At 42.5% G+C, this 13,483-nt stretch overlaps 1 protein-coding gene across 10 annotated transcripts in view; it reads right to left on the bottom strand.

Annotated features, from left to right (window-relative positions):
* Positions 1-13,483, bottom strand: part of TNIK (TRAF2 and NCK interacting kinase) — a 375,612-nt gene that overhangs the window by 292,470 nt on the left and 69,659 nt on the right. For all 10 annotated transcript variants that reach the window (XM_034662856.1, XM_034662873.1, XM_019801364.2 and 7 more), the window contains exon 2: positions 4,291-4,356. In XM_034662856.1, the coding sequence (XP_034518747.1) occupies positions 4,291-4,356 (66 nt within the window). The remainder of the gene's footprint in view (positions 1-4,290; positions 4,357-13,483) is intronic.

Raw genomic sequence — 13,483 nt, 5'->3', positions numbered from 1 at the left:
CAGCCCCACATCGGTCTTCGCACTCAGCGGGAAGTCTGCTTGAGGATTCTCTCTCTGCCCCCTCCTATCACGTGCTCACACGAGCGTTCTCTCTCTCTCTCTTTCAAATAAATAAATAAATAAATCTTTTCTAAAAAAGTATAAAGTATTATTTTTAGTAATATATTAGAATAGTTCCAGATACAGGTTGCAATAATGAAGGGCCTCAGGTCTGTGTCATATGAAGAATTAATCAAGCAACTTGAGGCTATATTGCCTAAAGAACAGGAGACACAAGTATGTATTTGGGGGAAGAAAGGAAAAGTCTTCTTCAGATATCTGAGGACTATGTTCTTGTGGAAGGAGATTAAGTTTTATTTTTTAAAATAGCTCTGAGGGTATAGAATGAGCTTGAAATGGTAGACACTTTAGGAAGGCAAAACGTTGGCTCAAAATGATGATGAACATTCAAAGAGAGTTGCAAGAAAATGGACTGACTGGGAGGTAGTGAGTTCTACATGACCAGAAGTGATCAAGGTTGGGCTGAACTGACATTTGGCAGAGGAATGATCTGATTAGATGCCCTATAAGGACCTCTGAAATCCTTTGAAAGCACACGCACGCACTCACTCCAGTCCTCTTCACACACGTCCTATAACACTCAAGGTCGCCTCCTTAGTCCATGCTCTACAATCTTAAGGAGGTTTTGAGAAAAACCTGAGAGATACTGAGGATTCTACCATATTTCTAATTCACACTGTCACCCTGGAATCGAGTACATCTCCATCTCTGTAATAACCAGTGTGTATTTCAAAAGGGCAAATTAAGAAACAGGATAGACCAACATTCATTTTTGAAATCTGTGGCTAAGATTTAGTGGTGTTTCAGCAGCAACATTAAACAATTTTCTCAATTTATTAAAGTAATTATTTTAACAAAAACGTATCTGAATTCCATTAGCTCCCAGTATGTGGCATACCAATGAACAGCCAAAACTGCTAGAAAATAGGTATGTGGCCTTCGGTTGGTTTGGTTTTTAATGGAACCCATGGGCCCAGGAAGATGATTTCCTCAATAAAAGTCCTGACAGGAATCACTACTCTATTACTTATGTACTCAGACCAATAAATAAAGTAAAAAAGTACTGAGTTGCCACTTGACCACCTGGGACCAAAATGCTAAAGATCAACAAATCTAGCCTTCCAAGGACAGAGAGCCCAAGCCAGACTTGGGAGTAAGACTAGAAATAACTTTGAAAAGCTAAACATTACTATGACCTTTATATAAAATATTTATATTTCCACAACCAGATGTATGTGGCTCATATTCAAAAAGACTGCAGAAAACATTCTCTTAATATCTACAATTTTTGTGCACATTTTTGTTTATTGTATTAAGTAGGTTTCTTAAAAACTACTTGTAAATAAAATTATATCATGACCTTCTTAGGACAACTTATAAAAAGAAACTTATAATGCATCTTTCCATAAAATAAAGACAATGTTTATATAATTGCCCCCAAAAATTATACTTCATTTTATGAAATTCAGGAACACCAAAAGCTGGATTTACAAAAAATTAAAATCAAAGTTTTAATACTTAATTTAAAGAAAGAATTTATCAAAGAATTGTTTTGCGTAGGAATCTCTTCTTAGGGCTATAAAGTTTCTATTTATGTCTACAGTATTTTAGAAATACACTTATTCCCTAAAAGGTAAATATAACCTATAATGTAAACAATCACTTTTTAACTTATTTTTCTTTAGGTTCACAAGCATTTGATTTCGCTATTTTATTTTTAAAGATTTATTTATTTATTTGAGCGAGAGAAAGTGGGGGAGGGGCAGAGGGAGAAGGAGAGAGAATCTCAAGCAGACTCTCCACTGAGCACAGAGCCAGACAGAGCGCAGAGCTCACTCCCAAGGCCCTAAGATCACAACCTGAACCAAAATCAAGAATCAGACGCTTAATGGATTGAGCCACCCAGGGGCCTCTGACTTTTCTATTTTTTTAAGCTTTAATCCTTCAGAACTCAGGGTGACAAAAGGACTGGATTAGTGGCTCAGGAAACCCAGGTATCTCTGTTCATAAGCAGGTGCCACTTAATATCATCTGAGTTGCCTAGAAACCAACCCCTTAAATGAGTAGGGAGTTTTAATTCTTCAGATATATCATTACAATCCCCAAAGCATTTCTAACTATACTCTAACTTGACTAATGCACAGAAAAGCTGCAATGCCACAAAACAATACTTAGGGCTGGTAAAAGGGACCAAGTCTTCTGTCCCGGACTCCAAAGCGTTCACTAAGGCCTTTCTTTGCAGTCTCCCTTCAGACTGAGTGGTGCCAAAGTTTTGTATCAACCACTAAAAGAATGGCATCTTTTTTCCTCCCTTCCTCCCTCCCTCTCCCACTCCCTCCCTCCCTCCCTCCTTCCTTCCCTTCCTTCCTTCCTTCTTTCCTTTCTTCATTTATTTTAAGTAGATTCCATGCCCAGCATGGAACCCAACACAGGGCTCGAGCTCACCACTGTAAGATCAAGACCTGAGCCAAGATCAAGACCTGAGCCGAGATCAAGAGCGGACACTCAACCAACTGAGCCACCCAGGTGCTCCAAGAATGGCATCTTTAGAATAATGTTAACAACATAGTTGGTAAATATCTTTCCTTTCTAAAAAGACCTAACACCTCTTAACACTTGTTTCCTTTTCTTTTCTTTCCGGGTGACAAGAAATTAGAGATAATTCTGAATTTTCCACACATTCTCATCCCTAACTTAATCTCTTTGTTGTCTTCTTTTGCAAGAGTGTCCACCTCTTAGATTAGTAGACAAAGCTGTGAACTGTCCCCCAAATGCATAGTGTACAGGTGGGAAGCTTAGAGCAATGGAATGGTTCTGAGGAAAGGCACCATAAAACCAAGAGCATGCGACAGAGTTGCAACTCCATACTGTCAGCAAATCAGAAGTAATTCTCTACCTAAATCAGAGCTTAATTCATTAGCTCACATTAATTCACAAGTTCAATCCAATTTCTCAAAATGCAATAACACAATCTTCCAACCTAATTATCTTCATCGACAGTATTTAAAAGCATTTGCTGAGACACATTTCTTTCTTGTGTCAGACAGGATCAACATCAAGTGAACAGCTTGGGTGGACTACATTCTGTCTAATTGCAAGGGGTTGACATTTTAGGAAACAATCGTTTCTTGCAAGGGAGAAATTTTCCCCTGGGTGGACACCAAAGGCTACCTCCCAATAAGTAAAGGTTTAAATATACCTGTTTACAATTTTGTTCAAATTCTCAAGAACATATGTGTGTGTGTATGTGTGTGTGTGTGTGTGTACTTTTGACATCCTCTAGAATTGGAAATATTACAATATGGATGACTTCTACAGGAATTTTAATCACTCAGAGAAGTTTAGGGATCAGAGAAGTAACTTTTAAAAACAACAACAAAAAGAGATCATTTATAATGAAAACACCATCCCATCTCACTACCACTCAGGAAAATGGTGGGTATTTCCCTAGAAACAATCATGAGAAAAGAATTGGTTTGTTTTGAAGGCATTTATTTCAATAGCTCATTTACTAAAACTCCCTGAATTTTAATCCAAGAACAGTCCATTTCCATTTCCTTTTGATAATCAAAAGGGAAATCAACCCACATTTTTAAATAGTCATTTTTTTTAGATCCTTTACTAGGGGGCAATATCTTTTAAAAAGCATTTTTGAGTGAACTTACAAGCAAAAACTAGAAAAAGGACAAAAAATACTTCTTATTCCTCAACTCAGGTTTAACTTTTACTTATTGCCTATCTTCTAAAAGTCACTGCTGCCATTAGGCCTTTGCTTTGTGAGGTGGCCAGTTTTCTCCTAACACTGTTCACTAAGCTCAGTCTAATTCATGCCCTGGGCCAGTAACAAATCGACTTTTCCAGCTGCAATACTTAAATAGCGTAAATTTCTAAAGTAAAAGGCATCCTTTACTCCTTTGAAAACCAGTTCTGGCAGTGTTAAAGGAAAGGAAACCAGACAGTAAAGAGCTTCAAATATGCAGCATTGAAATTCACGTGTCAGATGTAAACATTATAATATATAATGAAGGACAAGGCCCACATCCCAGAATCCCGTTTTGACAATGGGACTACAGACATATTTTAAAAGACGGAGAGTCAATTAAGAAGCACATTATTTTGTTTTAAATCTGTTGTAAGGCATAGATGAGCAAGAATAGACAGCATTGCTACTACACAGTATTCAAGAATCAAAAACCACATAGCAGCCATGTTCAAACTGCAAGAACTTACCTTATAAACTTGTCCGTATGTTCCATTTCCAACAAGTTCCACTAATTCAAAGATCCCTGCAGGGTCCTAAAAAAAATAAACAAACAAAAATTCAAAACAATATTCCAGGCATTGTCTTAATCAAAAGCAAACATTTTAAAAAAGCAAATAAATAACAATTTTAGCTTTGGGGGCGCTCATGTGTGAACATTAATTACTATTAAAATTTAAGTCAGTTGCAGCAATGAAACTAGTCAAAATCCACTTTGTCTCCATTTTACATTTCTATGAGATATGTTTAGATCAGACAAAAGGAGACATGACTTCCACCAAAACAATAAAAAAGAATGAATACATTTCTCGCTGCCAAATGGAAATACATTTGCAGGTACATCAGGATAAAATGAAAGACCCATCATCCTGGGAGGGGATTCTAATTTTTCAGATCTTTCTCTTTGAAGCTTCTGAGCTGCCCATTCTGTTGAACACTGTAAAGAAAGGGGTGTTTCTGTATTGTGGGGAAATCATACCTAAGGTAGTCAATGGTTCCCAAGAGCCGAGGCAATCAACATAGCTGCCTCTCCCCGAATGTTTTTGTTTGGCTTCCCCTCTCCCCCTCTACAACACTGTCCCTGCGAAATATGTTTCTGTGCCTGGTCTCCGGATCCTGAAGGACCTGAAGAGGACCTGCAGGATTTTGAATACCAACTGAACTGAAGATTTATGCACGTCTTGACCACCAAACAGGTGTCTGCTAACCCTCAGAGTCAGCTAAATGTTAGGGTGCTCAGTAAATGTCCAGTAACTGCTGCTATTTATTACTGAATGATTATCCCCCCAAACTGAAAAAAATATCGAAGGCTGTACAATTGAACTCAAAAGCATACACTGACTCTGACTCCTACCGCTACCTCACTGGACAGAAACGGGTTCTTTAAGGGCCTAAATGAGGCATCACAAACTTAAACGTCCACAGAGGCTAATCAAGTAACGCAAAAGAATGACGGGGGCCAGCTGGGGTCTGTGGCAACCTGAAGAAGCCATATCTCCCTGCGGGGGAGGGGGGCTGGGGGTCACGTAGCCGGACCCAGTTGTTATTATGTCCACCTATCAGCACTATATTGCTGGTCTGAAGGTTTTCGTTTTGTTTTGTTTGTCTCCAAGGTGGACTAATTTTTACATGTTAGGCACTAACTCACATTAAAAAAAAAAAAAATGTTCTAAGGGAGGGACAAATACAAAAGACTGCGAAAGAGTCAATGCTTTTAGGAGAGCACTGCCACACATCATTAGGGTGACTGAGAGGCAGGAGAGGGGAAGCCTGGGCTTTGGGTGCAGACAGACCTGGGTCAAACACCAGCTTTCCCTTGACTGACTGCATGATCGTAGGACACCCTGGGAGAGCAATTCAGCCTCTGGGCAATTTAAACGGATATGACACCTGCCTTGCAGAGTTCTGCTGAAGAGGGAGAGAGGGCCTAGCACCACCCCTGCACATATCTGGCAATCCGCTCGTGTCTAATAGCAATCATTTTTAAGCTGAGGAACTGCACACCACTAGTATAGCATTTAGTCTTGAGGGGTGCCTGGGTGGCTCAGTTGGTTAAGCGACTTGATCTCGGCTCCGGACATGATCCCAGGGTCCTGGGATCCAGCTCCCTGCTCAGCTGGGGTCTGCTTGTTTCCCTCTCTCTCTGCCCCTCCCCCTGCTCACTCACTCACTCTCTCAAATGAAGAAATAAACCTTGAAAGAAAGAAAGAAAGAAAGAAAGAAAGAAAGAAAGAAAGAAAGAAGGGGGCGTCTGGGTGGCTCCGTCCTTAAGCGTCTGCCTCCGGCTCAGGGCGTGATCCCAGCATTCTGGGATGGAGCCCCACATCAGGCTCCTATGCTGGAAGGCTGCTTCTTCCTCTCCCACTCCCCCTGTTTGTGTTCCCTGTCTCGTTGGCTGTCTCTCTCTGTCAAATAAATAAATAAAATTAAAAAAAAAAAAGAAGAAGAAGAAGAAGAAAAAGAAAGAAAGAAAGAAAGAAAGAAAGAAAGAAAGAAAGAAAGAAAGAAAGAAAGAGAAAGAAAGAAAAATTAATTTACGGTCTTTAGGCAAACCAGGCCCAAGACAAGCCCTTTACTGTGTGCCTTCAAAGATTCCACATAGGAAACAAAAAAATAGAACAAAAACCCAACAGTGGAAGCACTTTATCCCTGAGAAAGAACTGTCGTCCATATAGTCCATTGTTATAAAGCTGGGAGGGCAAAAAACCCCACTGCAGACTCGACTCAGGCTTCACAGCCTGAGAAGTCCGGGAGTTCCAGCTACACCCCACCAGGTCAGGGGCTGTGGACGACGTTCCCGATGGAACCTCATGACAGGAGAAACCGTCCGGGCCCAGAGCTCTGGGGACGGAGAGCCCGTGGCTGAAAGACCACCTGGGAGGCCTCAGGATGGGAACGAAAATGGTGTGTGTGAAGCTGCTAGGCCATCGGAGCAGCAGGTCCTATTACAAACAGAATCAGAAAGAAATGAGGGAACGGGGGAAAAAAAGCCCACAAATGGTGGCAGCTGCTGTTTGTTTCTAAGCTGTGCTCCCAGTAGTTTGTTTGCTCAGTGGTGTTTCTGCAACAAATTCTGAGAGAGTTTCTACATTTGCTCGAAATATCTCAATTGTGTTTTCAACATTCGTTTTGTTTTTTTTCTTTTCCTTGACTAAAAAACAAAATTTTAACGAACGAGAGGAGCAGGTCGGTGACTACCACCTGCTTTAAGGAGCCGAGGAAGCCTAAGGGGGGGAGGGTGAAGGGGAGCACGAGAGCAGAGACAGAATGCAGAGCTAGGACCAGCCTCTATGGCCAGGGGCCACCCCACCGCATGGACCCATCCTCAGGGCTGGGGTTCAACGGGCTGGTCTCAGAAAGAGCAGGGCAACTGACTTCTAGCTCTTTCCTTTCCCTGAACAATCCACTAATGGGCCTATGGCTCAGCCAATCAGAACCAAGGAAGTGAAATGCCAAGACTTTTGTCCCAACTGCTAGGAAATGGGGTCTTTCCCCTGGACACATCCAAGGGGCTCAAAAGCAAAGGTCAGAGTAACCACAGTTGGATTGGCGACCCACCTTGGGTAGGCAACCAAACTGGAAACAATCATCAAATGAGGGCGACTCCCCAGGAAATGGGCCTCAGAATCACGGAGATTTAGGGAGGAAGTTTATTGGGGTGTGCCTCAGAATCAAGACCAGTGAAGGAAGAAGGACAGCACTGAGCAGAAGCAATGAGTTCAGCTGTGATGCAGTGGAACCAAAACTTCATCTGATCCCACACGAACTCTGGAGTTGGGGTTACTCTCCAAAATTATCCCACCCGGAGGCATGGAGGCCTTTGTGGCCCACCTCCATTGACCAGTCATTGCATGCAGGCTATCCCCTGTCCCCAGCCCAGAGGTTATGATCATGCATGAAGTGACACTCTTCTCCTAAGGACAATCTCCAGGTGAGAACAATCACTAGCTGCCTACACGCCCAGCAGGTGGCCGATGAGTGCCTGAGGTGCAGAGAGGAGATCTGAGTGACACATCACAGCAACCACTACAAGCAGGACGGCTAGAAATGAGTACCGGTTGGAAGTGGAAAAGACGTCTACAAGTGTCTATCTTCTACGGTATGCTGACAGTAATAAGACAAAATGGCAAAGTTATAGTCGTGGTATTTGTAAGGAGGGGGCTCCCTGAGGCCCTAGAAAGCAGAAGGCAGAGGTATTGCTCAGGGACACTTGAACTAAGCCCTGATCCTAAGCTTCCCTTTCCCCCACTTCCACTCCAAGTAGCTGGAGAGCTGACGTTTCTGGATATTCCCTTACACAGATCATCTAATTGCTAGTTAGGTTCTTCAGGAATAGTGCTATAGACTGAACATGGTAAGCACTCATTCATCTGCTTTCTCCACTCTTGTAGGACTCTAACGTAATTTCTTCCAAGTATCACCAATGATTCAATCTCTTATCTATAATGGTCTCTTCTCAGTCCTGTCCTGGTTGTTCCCTTTGAGGTATTTACATTGCCCAGCACCGCCACTCTTGCTGAAATATCTCCCCTCCCTTGTCTTCCAGGGTACCACTCAGTCTCTCTCAGAGACTCTGCTTCTCCTACCCAGACTTTAAAGGTAGGCTGACCCCAAAGTTCCAACCTCATGCTGTTCACTAAGTGCTAATGAATTCATCTCCAAATGTCCATTATATCCATGTACTCCACTCCATTCATGCAACAGGCTTCACCTTCTTTTGCTGGGACTACTTACTTTCAAACAATTCTTCCCTCCTTCACGCTGAACTTTCTAAAATAGACACAACACACCATGCTTTAGAATCCTACACAATTGTGGTTCAAACTGAAATTCAAGGTCCTGTCATTCTTAGGCCCAGTCTTCATTCCCAGTCTCCCATTCCATCATTTCATACAAAAACTAACCACCTCAAACTGCCCACCATTTCCCTAACACACCACTCAGTTGGGTCTCTTTGCCTGGGTTCATGACATCTGTCTGCCAAGATTATTCCTTCTACCATTTTCCACCAGGCAAGCCCATCCTTAAAAGCCCAGAATGCCACCTCCCCTGTGAAGCTTCCCTCAAATTAGCGCCACCAACTCTCTGCCCCCACAGCATGTAGTACACCGCTCTATGATAACCATGTTCCCATAGTGCCAACCCCTCTTCCATTTCTTGCCCTCAAAAATGACATATGCCCTGAAAATCAGGGACTGTAACATATTTATTTTAGTATTTCCCAGAACTTGGCATGGTGTCCAACATATAACTGCTAGACATAATGATTTACCAAATAAGGCTGATATCCCACTCCCAACTCTCCACAACATGTGTAGAGAAGTCTGCAAAAAAATGGGATCAGAATGTTGAGCCAAAGGTTTAGCAAACTTACATCATTTCTTTTTCAATCTAGACAAGCTGTCCCAGCCCCTACCCCTTCCATCCCCCTTACCCCATTTCTGATTGCACTAAACTGTCACATACATTAGCTCCTATGGTATTCCCAGCTCTAAAGAAAACTCATGAAGCCCGTTAGTGTAATCAGTGCTTCAAGTGCACTGAGAAGACAGGCTGTCAGGATGTGGCCACGTGCAATGCAACGAGATGATGTACCTAATAATCATGTTACAAAGACAGGAAAGCTAAGAGACGAGAATCAGCTTAATTCTCCCTCTCGTGTTTGTTTAGCTACTCATAAAGCCAGGATGGACATCACGGAAGAAGGTTACATACACCAAGGAGGAAAGAGCAAATCACTGACATTTACCGAAGTCAGGAATCCCTGTTGGCTATACATGCCTTTATTCAGATCTTAACCTTTGCCGGGAGATGGAGAAGAGAATTTAATTCTAAGGTAGAGTAGTTTATTTCATAATGAAATATAACTACATATCAAAAGGCAAGGTGTTCCATAAAATAAAATGTAACTTTTCAGCAAGTACTGATCAAGGCAAATTTGGTTAGCCACCACAATAAAGATCACAATAATAGCTCTCATTTCATGAGCATTTATGTGCCAGGCACTGTTCTAAGCATTTTCCATGAATAGGTCATTTAATTATTTCAATTGTGTCAAGTGAATGCTATTGCTGTCTTTATTTTACAGATGAGGGCATCGAGGCACAGAGAGGTGAAGCAGGTGGTTAAGGTCACACTAGGACGGGTTCCCAGCTGGTGAGACGCCAAACCCTGGGCTCTTAACCACTCAGCACTCTATCAGCTTCATGGAATCAGCATTCCCAGCCTTGACTTACCAATTGTTAGCTCTCCAGCCTCGGGCATGCTTTGAGTCTCGGTTCCTTCATCTTTAAAATGGGGATAATACTACCTTCCTCCAGGATCACCGTGACAGCTCTGAAAATATCTAGACTAGCTCAGGGCCTGACACATAATAGTACTTCAACAAACAGTAACCTCCTTCCTTCCCTTTTTTTTTTTTTCCTCTTTGGAAAAAAAGTTCATTTAACATACAGGGAATATGCCACAGAAAAATTCCATCTGTATTTCGTATATTTTCAACTAACAAAGCCAATAAAAGAAAACCTATTGTTTTTTAACCACCACCACCACACGCTTAGCAAACAGGGTCAGATATTTATGGGCAAACAGATGTCTCTTTAGAAATTACTGAGAAAATGGGAGGACACATAACTTTTTTGGGCTCCTGGGATGTTGGAATAAATTGTCTCTTCCATCAGCTGATGCCATTCAGGCGGTACAGGCAGCTCAGGCCTGACTTCGCAGCAGAGGGCAGAGACTTAAGACGTGGAGTTAACAGTCCCCGTCGCTGAGTTATGCTTTAATTCTTCCAAGGCCTCTGAATGACATTGGATTTATCAGAACACTAAATAACATCTCTAGACGAAATCCCGAAGATTGAAAAAGACAAACCTAAATATATAACTAGGATGACTACCTCCTTAGTATCATAAAAGATGATGTCTATTCTTCCCAGCTCTTCTCCCTTCTCTGAAATGAAATTAAGAGAGGGATTGGGAGAGATTATGGCCAATGGTTTAGATTCTAGACATCCTTTCTCCCCAGCATCTCTCACAGACAGCCGTTCTGTGACAGATCTTTCACTTGAGGTCACCAGTCCTTGGAAGCAGGGTGAAATCGACCCCAATAGAGTACGAATGGCTGATACGGCTCCCAGAATGACTGCCCACCCCCAGATTCCCTACCGACATCTGCCAAATGACTGTGCTTACTCTAAACTTATGGGCCTTGAAAAGACCAAAATGTTATTTCTCTTAGAACCATATTTAGCAGCTGTTTTGTTCGGTTTCAGCCCTAACTGACAAGCATATGCTTACCAAAGCAAAACACCACAAAGAAAACAGGAACAGTAGGAGAATTCTCCATATTTATCTTGAGCCTTCAGGCTTTTCAACACCATCATTCTTCCCAAGTAAGCATAGTGCTGGGAAACATCATACTGATGCAACATGGCCCAATGCTAGCCCATGCTGCACTCACAGACAGGCAAGGTCCCTCATTTTTTACTGACCTTCCCTCCTTCCAATGTAGGGATCTGAGGAGCCAAAGGTCTTACCTTCCACAATGGGGTTTATTTAATCCCTGAGTGCTACCTACACTTCCACACCCAACTACTTTCCAACGTGGAAGGACGGGTACACTGGCCCCTGCCTCCTGGTGCTTCCAATCTGATGAAGGAATAGACATGAGCACATAACTACCCGTGTACAGTCATTAAATTACAATTAAATTATAGTGACAAGCAACATGCAGGAGAAAGGCAAGGTGCTCTGAGAGTATATACCTGGGAGATCTAGAATATTATCTAGACTTATCTTCATTAACATACTACCCAAGCCAGCATCTCAAATAGAACAGGTAATTCAAGTAAAAGAATATACTAAAAAATATAAAAATAAAACAGTGATTGCTGAATTTTCTCATTTGATCATTTGTGCAGAACAAATTACATGATGCAGACCTATCAGATGATTTACATAAAAAAGTTAGGGTTCAATTTGGGATTCTAGTCTTAGCCAGGGTTATCTGACTTCTCATATTCTGGTTTTCCCATCTGTAAAATGGGGTAATCCCGCTTAGACTGCTTTCCTGGCAAGGCTGCATCCTGCATGCGAATGTGCTAGACACCTCCCCGGCTCCACGTGTCCAGTGTTGTCCTTTGGGAAGGGTGGTACTGATTGCAGGCTGATTCCAGGACACCATCTGCCCCCATATAGTTGGGCCTGGCTGCATGGTATCTGTTTCCAAAACTGGCTCCTGGCAGGGTCAGGATATGGTCCCGGCCAAGCCTCAAGCAACACCTTCCTTGATGATGGTGGCTTCTAGCCCATGGAACAGGGAGGCCAGAGCCTCCTCACCTCCTGCTTGGTTTCCTACCTGTTTTGTTCCACCTGCTACGGAGCAGCCATTAATAGTGAAACAGCTTCCCACGCACCTTGCCCCTGATCACCTGCTCACTCAGGACTCTGCCGCTCCAGCCTGTCCTCAAAAAGGCAGCCTTTAAAATTAGATCTGAAACCTGGCTCCTCAGAGCAATAGCTACCAGGCCATAGCTATGATGGTCCTTATCTCAGTCTCTGGGATAGACAATGGCCTGATGTATTTTTTCATATTGAATCCTTACAGCAACCATGGGGAGTACATATTACTAACCCCCATTTTCAGAGGATGAAACTAAGACTTCAAGGAATTAAGTAACTTACCCCAAGTTAAGGAGTATGTGGTGGAGACAACAGCCAAGACCAGGCTGTAATGTGAGGAGAAAAATACCTCCCGTGAGGATTGTCCTGAGCCCCAGAAACAACATATGAAAAGCATTTAGCACAATGCACAGTAATGCTTCATAAATATAAGCCACTGATATTATTCCCATTGCTGCTGGTATTATTAAAAGTTGCCCAAGGTGACAGCGTTGGTTAGCAGTAGAGGTGGGAGTCAAACCCAGATATTTTGAACGCAAGTCTGTCATTACTCACTCCTCTACAAATGGCCTACACTGAAATTAACCTGGAGTTACGGGGATGGTCGAGAACTTGCAGTTTAACAATGGAGCCAGAGAAGGGCCAGTGACCTCCAACTAGGTAGCGCAACCAGCCAAGCAGCTGGGAACCAGAAGTTAAATGTACTAGTGATTACTCAGTGCTCCTGTCTTCCCATGAAAGCCTGGATGGACTTAAATAATTAACTTGAATATTTATTTTGATTTTGGTAGACCAGTTGCTTTAATCTTTTGTTGACTATTGGGATTCATCAGCCAGCCTTTCCCACACTTCCTGATGCAGAGATCCTGAGCCGTGCCCACTGACCAGCCTGTGCACACGTGCAATGCACAAAGCCCACTGCTCTGTTCAGAGACTATTTCCAATCACCCACTGTCAGGAAAAGACACACTAACTCCATAAAGAAGATGGAGAAATTTCTCCGGGATACTAAGCCAAAACATAGATTTTAGACAAGGATAAGGGTCTCCACCTTCCAGAACTTTCCTCAACTCTCCCACAGTCTGTTTAAGCTCAAACATGGTAAGCTGCTCTAAAGGTCAGTATGTATATACGGGCCCCTGGTCCCTTCCCTCCCAACATCAGGTTGTCCCAGAGATCATACACTGTTTGGGGAAATGTATCATACAGTGTACAGAGACATGCAAACATGAGATCTCTCTAGGCCTGTTAGGACAGAGTA

The sequence above is a fragment of the Ailuropoda melanoleuca genome, chromosome 1 (genome assembly GCF_002007445.2).
Source record: "Ailuropoda melanoleuca isolate Jingjing chromosome 1, ASM200744v2, whole genome shotgun sequence".
Classification (NCBI taxonomy): Eukaryota; Metazoa; Chordata; class Mammalia; order Carnivora; family Ursidae; genus Ailuropoda; species Ailuropoda melanoleuca.
The sequence above is the reverse complement of the archived record's forward strand: the minus strand, read 5'-3'. Positions and strand labels throughout refer to the sequence as shown.